Here is an 11,782-nt window from a genome sequence, read left to right as displayed (position 1 = left end):
GGAATTAGCTTACTATCACTGTAAAGATTATCAGCTTATCTACTTTTTTCAATTTTCAATTCATGAGAATATTTCAAAGACATGTTAGACTATCAAAATAATTTTAAACACTGACAGAATAAATAATATAAACTGATTATTACTTATTAACATTTGGTTAATGGTTAATACCCATATTTTGAAACAATTTTAATGTATTTCAACTAACTAGGCTATAGTGTTAATTTTTACAAGAATAACAACAAAAAAATTTATCTTTACGGAATAAAATACGAAAGTGTACCCAATCACCACCGTGGTGAAAAATACTAACACTCTATCCCTTCTCATCTCAAATTTCAGCATTGAAACACTATTGGTAACATTTAGAAATGAAGAAAGAGCCAATTGTGCAAAGAGTTGAAATAACAGCACGGAAGAAACAACATGAAAATGGTACATTTCGTATCCACATTCAAAATAAACAGACTCAAGTAAATCTTATTGCTTAATAGTGGTGTGAGTCCAGGCCAATAATGTTTAGATTGGTATTGCAAATATGGAAATTATTGCAGGTGTGTGCGCCTATTAAAGATAATTGTACAACATTCAAAACATTCAAATTACATTTATTCCGTGATACTTTCCACTAAAACTACACCACACTATCAACAGTAATGAAACTTTAATAATACTACAGTTTAAACGTACCTGTACGATGACTGAGTTATAGAGATTTAATGTTAGTTATTAATAACATGCATCATACAGATGTTTACGTCTTGGAACATTAAGGTTTTATGTTAACACTAGTGTCACCAAGTTCAAGACAACAAGGAAACAGGCAACAATACGTACTTTACAACAACCTTGTATATTTATGTACTTAGTAACGATTTTAATATATATATATATATGTATATTTATTTATATTAGTTTAACAAACACGTGTCTCTACAATTTAGTGAAGTATGCTCTGGTATCAGAACTCACCAAGTATATATATATATATTGTAAATAATAGGGTACGCCACCGTCAAACTACGATGCAAATAAATCAAATAATGTACCTTTCTATATCCATGCCGCTTGCACAAAATACATGTTCACAGTATGAGGCCAAAATAAAAGCACAAGGAAATAAGCGTCTATGCCTGGGCTGCTTCACTCAAGTCTAGCAGTTTTCTAAACTTCCGGGATTGCTTTTAGTTAAGTAAGTATATGTGACGTATGGTGGATCATTTTATAGAAGCACTCAAAGCCTAGTAGACAAAAGGTACACATGGTGGGCCAGTTTATACAAGCATTCAAAGCCTAGTAGACAGATGTTACGCATGGTGGATCATTTTATAGAAGCACTCAAAGCCTAGTAGACAAAAGGTACACATGGTGGGCCAGTTTATACAAGCACTCAAAGCCTACTAGACAAACGTTACCTACGGTGGGCCAGTTTATAAAAGCACTCAAAGCCTAGTAGACAGATATTACGCATGATGGGGCAGTTTACACAAGCACTCAGAGCCCAGTAGATAAATGTTACGCATGGTGGGGTAGTTTACACAAGCACTCAAAGCCTAGTTGTCAGGCGGTCTCAAAGTTATTATCCAATATATGCTAAACATAAGACGGCAGTTACTAAAATATATCACAAACAAATAAAAAAATATACGTAGGAACATATTTTGTATGAAACCCTGTTTGCTCAAGTCTTTCTTTAAAAACAATCAGTAGAATTAACTTAACGGAGTGAACATCAGCCACAAATTAATAAAGGAAGATCAAGTTAAAATTCGAACGCTTTTAACACCCTATTACAAACATGTCTATTATATTTTTCGAGTCAGAATTGAACACAGCGTTTCATTTATCTTGTAGAAGCCTAATACTGATAACAAGGGCGTGGGAACTAGAGCAGCAACACTCTTTGGTTTGAGGTATAAAAAAAAAAGCTGTTTACCTGATATTGGTGTTAGAAGAAGAGTGTAACTGGGTTTTCAACACTAAAAATTGTTCCAGATTCAATGACTGAGAAAAGTTTTCACTGTGCCTAGCTTGAAAAGACAAGATGAGTATTATGATGAAAAACAATTTGTGGCCGAAAGAGAGAGAAAAAAAAAGAGTTGTTTATAGCCTAATTTTCTGATCATGTTACTCATCAATTAAAATAATTTTAGTAATGCTCATATCTGACTTACCAAACCAAATTTTACTGTAAGAACTCAGCCAGATAAAGTAGTTCCCTTATCTATTTATAATTAATTTATAAGTTAACTGTAGTTGGTTGATTTGAAATTCACAGTAATTTACAATAACGAATACGCAGCATCCTTTTACTAGACAATCGATTATCGTTTACAACATAAGCCAATCAGAAACGAACGTGATAAAAGGGATATATATATATATATATGTTCCTAAATTTTTCCTGGATACAAAAATCAATCATAACATTCAACATCAGGTATAAAGCGTAATTACAAAGCTACTACCCACTAATAAGCCATTCTATCACAGATGAAAATGATATATATTTCTTTCCTAAGGAATTATAGAAGAAAAAAAACTTTTTCTTTATACCAGTAAAAGACAATCTCTAATTAGTACGTGACTTTTAATGTAAATAGATAGGTCACAATCGAAGAATACAAAAGCATTGCTCTCTGTATTTGCTATAATTGTGAGCGTAAAAACAGTTATAATTTTTCAAAATAAAATAAATGTTTTCATACGGTGTTATATTGGCAGTTTCTTAAAGAAACGGTTGTAATTTTAATACAATAACATATTTTTCATCTTTCACTTCGAACTTAGTTATTAAGAGCACAAGCATTTAGGTGAGTGATAGAGTATCAAAAAATCAAAGCTTTGTATTCTATTGTGTTATATCAGGAACAGAAATGTAATTATATAAATGCCCCTTAAACTGTATCGAAGTAAACACCGACTTAGAAAAAAGAATGTTGAAGTCTGACGTGTTTTACTTGAGATATTATTCAATAATTCCAATGGTGTAGATCTATTATTAATATAATAGCAATAAATAAGACCGAAACCTATGGATTACAAAATGGTAAAGTATTCAAATAATGAATAGGAATGTTAACCAAAAAAAGAGGTGTTTGATGTATGGGGGAGGTGGGAGTAATATTATACAGTAGGAACCTGAGCAATTTTTCTCTCACGTGAATAACTACAGGAAACAATGAGTGACGTATCTGAGGAAATTAGAAGTTATAATACTTTAGAGACTCGTGTTACGTTCTCCTCACGTTAATTAGTATAGAGAAAGCTATGACTGAAAAAAAATTTAGAGATAAAAATCTATAAACAAGGAGTGTGTTAGCACAATCTATATATTTACGATTTCATTCAATATGAGGAATATCTGTTATAACTTGCTTGCTTTTTAAGTTCCCTAATCTGAAGTAGAACCTGATGTTCAAAAGCACTTTGTTATTTTATATGTTCTCAACACCGATTCGTCAGTGGTTGTCAGTTGTGCTTGAGTCATGTAAGAAACTAGTACTATCTGGCAAATAACAGTCATCGTACATGAAAGTTTACATTATCCTTGTAACTATGTTACAAACAGAAGTAGGATTTTGATAAATTAGGGTTACAATTAAAATTTCGAATGAATCCTATCACGTGACCACGTGAATATTGGTATAAACACGTAGAACAGCTCACTTAACACCATTTAACACCACTGACACTGTTAATTATAACAGCATATTTAACTATCCTAAATATTACAAGCAAATGTTTCCTTCTTAACTTCGGAAAGAACTTCAAAACTTTTAACCCCCGTCCCCAAAACAACGAAATTTCCTATACAGAATAATTGTGTGGCAAGAAACCTAAGGTTCAAAAGATAAACTTGTTACCAAACGCTTTTCAACCTATTATAGCAAACTGTAACACACCTAATTTTTCTTAGAGCAACACTTAATAGTTAACCACTTTCCGTAGTCGATAGTTTTTGGTTTGTTTTGTTCCTGTGGGTGAGGAGCAGTATTTCTTTTCACAATAATCAGGGATACAGATTTTATGAGATAAATTTCTGTCGTATACAACCTTAACTTTTTTGAAAGATGAAAAAAGTATTGGTTGTATGAATAATTCTGCCCTCGTCTTTCATCACTAGCGTATTTAACGTACGAAATTATATGGAACTCAAATGTACTAAATAACAAAAATTCTGAAATATCTTTTTTCTAAAAATACGATTCAACTATATAGATTTACATGACATGACGTAACTTAAAGACCAAAAACGCTAAAAATTGGTTATTTGCCAACTACAATATAAGAAGACAGATAGTTCTCACTACACCAGCTTGGAATTCAACGTTCACTGACATTTTCTACTGTAACTCTACAGGTTATTGGAAATATACATGCACATATACGTGTTGGGACAAATTTTGGAATTAGATATTATATTACCCACTGCGTGCCTCACAGACTCGTGGTGTCTATAGCCTTGGCAAACCCATCTTTTAATTCCAGGGCCGACTGGTCCTTCATGTCGGTGTTACTGGGAGAGTCATTTAGTTCATCTTCACTGCCGAGATTTAATGCTGGGTTGATTCGTCCGTTCATTTCTGTTTGGTAAGTCTTAATCATGTTGGTATTTAAAACTGACATTTCTCCTTCCTGCGGTTCCTGGACCTTGACAACATCTTCCGGAATGTTGACGATACAACGGAAGATGTCTAGTTTTGCTGGAAGGCGCCCCGATTCGAACGCCCATTTGGTAAAGGCTGAGATAGTCAACAGGGTCGTCAGACTGATCAACATGGAAAAAGTCCTGAAAGGAAATCGCTGGCCGCCAGTTTCATCGTAAAAGGGGTAATGAATGGCTGGTTCGAGCCCCAGGATGGGCTCTCCACCCAAAGCTCGCATCAAGAAACCGAGAACATATGCTAATAGTGACCCATAAGTGTTACAGTATTCTTTGAAGTGGACGACACATATCAGCTGAGGAAACAAAATGACGTAGACGAGGTCAGAGGACAAGTACCAGAGTCCGTAGATGGACTTGACTGTTAGAGCCATGGCTGTCGCTAGTGTACCCACAAACAAGATCGAAATTCTAACAACCCATACGATTTCTCGTTCGGAGGCCTGAAAAATTAAAAATTTGACCCATATTACACTCATTTGAAAACACCTCGTGGTTTATCAGCATAATAATAATTTGAATTAGTAAGTTAGAATTAAACTCTAATTTTCCATCACTATATCTTTAATTTAAGTAGCTTTGTTTGTAATTAAGCACAAAGCTACACAATGGGCTACCTGTGCTCTGCCCACCACGGGTATCGAAACCCGGACTCTAGCGTTGTAAGTCCGCAGACATACCGCTGTGTCACTGTGGGACAATTTAAGATAACAGTATCATGTTATATACTGTATTCAAAGTAAAAAACACTAACAAAACTCCCTTTATTTGTAGAAAGAAACCACTTAAAACAAACTTTACGACTAGTGAACAAATTCTTAGGTCGTTGTGAAAACAAATACAGTTATTTATAAATTCAATAACTTTGTATTTAGTCTTTTGAGCAACCCTAATTTGATTATTTTGTTCAACACTAAAATTATTCTTTATTATCTATACCGTTTCTTTTTTGCCAATTTGCATAATGATAATAGTAATAAGCTTCAGAAATTTATTCACGAGCACGCGACACAAAAAAGATTCTTTTATTGCATACTGATATACAATCTAAAAAAAATGTGGTCTATTACATTTTGGCGAAATATCAACTTATAAACGTTGCGGGCGAACATGGAACTGGCGCTAAGAATGGAGGAATCAGAAGAGGACATGACAGCAGCAGAGACGGCACCGAGTCCGAAGAATGACACAGCTGAAGGAGTAAGATATTGCAACACTAGAGGGAGTACCAAAGCAGTCTCGTCTGGCTTTAGAGGCTCACCGTAACTAGTCTCGTTCCAAGCTGCCAACAGAATATCGTACATAAATGTGACGTAATAACAATGCAAAGATAAAATTGTAAACAAATAACCTACTCAAGTACAACAAAGCGAATCTTTTGAACAAATAACTATTTCATTAGTTTACTAAGAAATAAAATAGATTAATCTTAATGAAAAACGTGCAGCGTACGACTAACCTAATACGTCTAATTAACTTACTAACTGAAACATTAAACAATTTAAGCATATACGTGTGAAACATTGTTATTAATAAATTGAATTTTTCACAGATGTTATTTATTTATGTTCGATATATACGCACAATTAGTTTTTAATCTTAGCATTTATTGAACTAAAGATGTTGATTAGTGGTGTTCAAAAATACACTATATTACATTTACGCAAGTATCAAATTATATTTGAAAATAAACGCATTTCAGACTTTGAAATAAGTTAAATTCTTATGAAAATGCTTCTCTTTTTTTTTTCCAGAAATAGAGCGATCTGGACTGGTGATAAAAGTATTCGATACGCAATCTGCGGTCGCAGGATCACATTCCGTCACCAAACATGCCCGACCTTTCACCAGTGGGAGCATTATAATGTGACGGTCAATCGCACTGTTTGATTATAGTAGCACAAGAGTTAGCGATGAATTGTGTTGACTAGCTGTCTTCTCAAAATAGCAACCCAAAATTAGAGTTTGTTTGTTTTGAATTTCGCATAAAGCTACATTAGGGCTATCTGCACTGGCCGTCCCTAATTTAGCAGTGAAAAACTAGAGGGAAGGCAGCTAGTCATCACCACCCACCGCCAACTCTTGGGCTACTCTTTTATCAACGCATAGTGAGAGTGACCGTCATATTATAACGCCCCCACGGTTGAAAGAGGCGAGCATGTTTGGTGGGAGGGGATTCGAACCCGCGACTCTCAGAGTGCGAGTCAAGCGCTCTAACCACTTGGACATGCTGAGCCTCTAAATTAGAGATGGCTAGTATAGATAGCCTTAGAGTAGCTGTACGCGAAATTCAAAAACAAATAATTAAATCTGCACAAATCTTTGATAATTTATATCTAAATATCAAAGCGAAGTGTATGGTGTACATAAACAGTTTAGGTTACTTTCTGGTTTTAATCAAAACTAGATAACTGTTGGGTAGAAGTAACCAACTGGTTACATTAGTCACTTTTTACCAAACTCTATATCAATATTGACTCTTAACAATGGGTAAAAATTGCCTGTTTGTTTAATTGTAAGCCTGAATTAATTTTAAATTGGTCTTAGCTATTACAAATTAGTTCTAAAGCTGATTCCTTTAGCTTAGCTAGTTGGTTAAAATTGCTCAGTCCTCTCGGTACAGTCCAGTCTCAAAGATTAAAAGACATTTTAGGTGGATTATCCTACAATGGATTAACTTTCAAGAAAAGAATTAGGGTTAGAACCTCTTACCTGTTGCCTTGGCAATAACCCCAATCATCATTGGAGGGATAGCCATAACTAAGCAGCCAAATGCAGCGACATACGAAAGAACCTGGGCCTTAAAAGCACTCTTACAAGATAGAACTCGCTGGAAGTATACCTGAAAGAATGTGAAAAGAACGGATTGTTAAAACCAGAAACTTTTTGCCAGATATTAAGAATAAGTTTGAAATACGATATTTCTTCACACAAATATAACTGTTAATGATAATTTGTTTATACCTTGTGTAACTAAACGTAAATTTGCAATTCAGGAATACGGGTATATAGCTTACGCTAGCTAAAAATTAATAACATAACAAGTAGCAAAAAAAACCTAATGTCCATACTCAGTTATTCATTAAGTACTGCTTTATGTGTTTGCTTGCAACGAAGATTTTGTAAATATATTTCTCAAACCACGCCAACCATTAAGGTTTCCAGTCACAAGAAAAAGCATAATACTTGGTAAATCCAGAATCCCAACACACGTGGTATTTCGAGAATGTTCTACTAAAAAAGAAAGTGATGGGTCTGAGTAATTTATCAAAATATCTTAAAAGGTAAGACTTTTAAATGATATTGGTTCTGGAAGATAACAAGGAAATTTCTGAAGAAAAAAAAAGACAAATACTACAGATGTATTTTTAGGGCTCATAGAGTAATATCTTTAACACTAGAGTGTGTATTTATCACGTGACCCTGTGACTACAAGGGAAATCTGCCGCCATTACCAAAACGGGCAGGTGTAAAAATACTTTTACTACACTGCCTACAATTATTCATATGCGAAAAAGATACAACTCGACGTTCGTACCCATCACAACCAGGCCAGTAAAGCGAAAGAAATATTTAATAATTGTAAATGTGTAAGCATACATGCAGCAAAAGTGTTTCGCAGAAATCTTTTTTTTTCATAATTATCTGTGTGTTACAGTAAAGTTTCGCCTTTTTTGAAGACGTTTTCTCACTTTCTAAACACAAGCAACTTGAAGTTCGTTTTGTAGTTTCAGTGATGACTCGTAACTTATTTTGAAGCGAAAAGTAGATCGCTCCATCGTGGATACTAGAAAAGTTTAGGTATGTGTCATCTAACTATCTAGTATATTCTATAGAGTTTAGAAGTACAGAAGCAAGTTTTACATTTATTTTCGCAACTGAAAATTCAAATCGGATTCAAGCAAAAATAAAAACTCCTTATTTTAACGTTTCGGAAATGGTATTTACTAGCGGTAAACTGTCAACTGACACAAACCTTTCCCAGTAGGCCTACGATATGTAGAAACGTTACGGTTACTTAGTGATGGTTAAGGAAAAACGGTTTGAATTTCGCACAAAGCTAACCGTCCCTAATTTAGCAGTAAAAGACTACTAGAGGGAAGGCAGCTAGTCATCGCCACCCACCGCCAACTCTTGGGCTACTCTTTTATCAACGAATAGTGGGATTGACCGTCACATTATAACGCCCTCACGGCTGAAAAGGCGAACATATTAAGTGGGACGGGGATTCGAACCCGCAGATTGCGAGTCGAGAACCGTAACCACCTGGCCATGCCAGGCCAGGAAGAACAGAATTTGATCACATCAACAACGAAGCTGTCGCTCGAATAACACACAATAAAAATAAATTCAAGGGCTGATATCTTAATAGTTAATGATACGTTTAAACATCGTGTAAACGAGTGCACCAATCATGTGCTAATATTCTTAAACATTTACCTTCGTTTGAATATTTTTAGTCAAATAACTTAATTATGAAGACATCAATAATTATAGTCAATCGTACTATAAGAAAAAAAAGAGTTTATTTTCTTTGCTTAAATGTGTGTATATAATTTATTGTATTGTTCCAGAGCAACTTTTGTTGATCACCTGTAGTGAAGATCTTAGTAAACTAGATACATTTAAAATAGTGTTAAGTAATTAAACCTTTAAATACGTATAAGCCTGTCAGCGATTAACATTTCTTAATTAACTAACTATTCAAGCAATCGATAAGATTGATAATCCTTTATGCATTATTTATATATTAAGTTTTAGTCGATTCTTTAATAAAAATAAAAGCGCGATAGTGGGTGTTTATTAGGAACAAATAATGTTTTGTGCAGGCATAAAATTTTTTTATGCATACCATAGAATTCATGGGAGAGATTTACGCCAATTCTACTGTGCTGTTGCGCATGTGTGTTTGTTCATGTCTCTCTCTTTGTCCCCTGTTTTGGACGCCATCTTGGATTTCCCTTGAGACACGAATCCATCTCTAGTGATAAAGATGCAACTTTAACGAAAATTTTAATACAATTAAATACAATAATGCCTTTTTTTCTTTAAAACGCTGTTGTCTTTTAAGAATACGATACATTCTTGTGTATGAGATAAAATCTGAAATGTTTGTTTCATTTCGTTGGTAAACGTATTTAAAAGTTTCAAGTATAAGCCCCTCCTACGATAGCTCAGCTTACAACGTTAAAATTCGGATTTCGATACCCTATTATGTAGTTTTGTGATTAATACCAAACAAGCAAAATTTCAAGTACAAAATTAGTGAAAAGTTTGATGACAATGTTATTGCTATAATATGTACCTTCTACTACAAATATTTTTCTGTACCCCCAGATAAACAAGACAATATCACTTATTTCTAGTTTACATAGTAACGAAGGAATGCAATATATATATACATTATACGTTCAGAAATAAAATAAATCGGAATCGTATAAACAAGGAACAAGAGCAACTAAGCTTACCTGCCAAGGAATTCCTCCAAGGATTAACAATAACCCGTAGTCTATGTATATCCCAGCGTCAGTTATATTAACAGAACCCAGCCAGTTGGTTGCTTCTAGAGACATATCGCCCACGGCTTTATTTGAGTAACTGAACGGGATACATAACCACTGTTGACGAGGATACAAAACAGGCCATTTAATGGGGATTATGTGTTTATATTCTAAAGATTTTGGTATACTTTAAATAACTGTTGGGAAATTTTATCTCAATATTAGATCAATGTTGTGTAAAGTTTACAAATTGGTTTATGTTAACTTGTTGCTCCAAACAGAATCAATCCTGAGTAAAAAGAACAAATAAGTTTATGATAATTTGTTACCTCATACTGGACCAATGTTGGATACAAGTAGTCATTCAATTTATGATAATTTGTTACCTCAGACTGGACCAATGTTGGATACAAGTAGTCATTCAGTTTATGATAATTTGTTACCTCAGACTGGACCAATGTTGGATACAAGTAGTCATTCAGTTTATGATAATTTGTTACCTCATACTGGATCAATGGTGGATAAAGGTAACCAATCAAATTATGTTCACTTGTTATCACAAATTGGATAAATAATGGGCACGAAGGAGCCAATCAGTTTATGCTAATATATTGCAAACTGGATCAATATTGGGTAAAAGTAGCAAATTACCCAACATTGTATCAATATTGGGTAAAATGAATCAATTGGTTTATATTAACTTTTTATTCAAAATTGGATCAATGCCAGGTAAAAGGAACAAATCAATTTATAATAACACTTTTTTGATGAGCTCCACATGTCCCTTAATTCGCCTTATACGCAACATATGTTACGATAGATAATACGTAAAATACCCTTCCAAACAATTAAATTCAACTTTCAAGGTATATTATTAAGAGCGTCAAGTAATTGAAATCCGTTAAATATTATGATAACTTTCTTCGGAAAAAGTTGCTTCAATTAGCTTTACTTTGTTAAAATCATCAAAGGCTAACTCCTTGTTGGAACAATAAGTACTAGATCATGCTGCACCCCCCCCCTTCACCCAAAAAAAGAAAAGAAAAACACCGCTTCGATGAGCCTTCCTCTAGTAGAATCACAACAGATTAAATTGTTCTATTGGTAAAATAAGCATTAGTTAAAACTTCTAAATGAAGCACTGGTATGAATCTTTCTCCGATAAAATACCATTAACTTGTATCTCGGGTAAAATAGGTACTAGTTAAAACTTATTTTAGGAAAAGTTGCTTAGATTAATCTTTTTTCTGGTAAAATCTACAGAGGACGCCACTGGACAATTATGAAGATGCCCTATTACACTGCGGACAGAAAACTCAATAGACCAGTCATTAACAAATGTTTCAAAATTCTTTGGATGGTTCAACACGTTAGTTGAGTGCTTTAAAATTATATACACTTCTGTATGAGAGATCACATATACAAGTTACAACCATTTACTTAGAAACGAATTCTATAGAGTATTACATCTGCTTATGCATACATACTTTGCAATACTGAGTTAATTTCTGTTTTAAAACGTACCTATATATATATTAGGTCGTCAAGAAATTAATGTCGCTTTTTTTAGATGGAAAAACCCGAACAACTTATAAATCAAAACAAAACATTTATT

At 33.8% G+C, this 11,782-nt stretch overlaps 1 protein-coding gene across 1 annotated transcript in view; it reads right to left on the bottom strand.

Moving 5' to 3' along the window:
* Positions 1–216: 216 nt before the first annotated feature.
* LOC106462826 (high-affinity choline transporter 1-like) overlaps positions 217–11,782 on the bottom strand; it is a 71,298-nt gene continuing 59,732 nt past the window's right edge. The window contains exons 6-9 of the mRNA XM_022390205.1: positions 10,135–10,284; positions 7,379–7,508; positions 5,737–5,948; positions 217–5,109 (exon numbers count right to left, since the gene is read on the bottom strand). Coding sequence (XP_022245913.1) covers positions 4,441–5,109; positions 5,737–5,948; positions 7,379–7,508; positions 10,135–10,284 — 1,161 coding nt within the window. The 3' untranslated portion in view covers positions 217–4,440. The remainder of the gene's footprint in view (positions 5,110–5,736; positions 5,949–7,378; positions 7,509–10,134; positions 10,285–11,782) is intronic.

This window comes from Limulus polyphemus, unplaced genomic scaffold (genome assembly GCF_000517525.1).
Source record: "Limulus polyphemus unplaced genomic scaffold, Limulus_polyphemus-2.1.2 Scaffold1260, whole genome shotgun sequence".
Taxonomy (NCBI): domain Eukaryota; kingdom Metazoa; phylum Arthropoda; class Merostomata; order Xiphosura; family Limulidae; genus Limulus; species Limulus polyphemus.
Note: the sequence above shows the minus strand (reverse complement) of the source record. Positions and strands in the feature narration are given on the sequence as shown.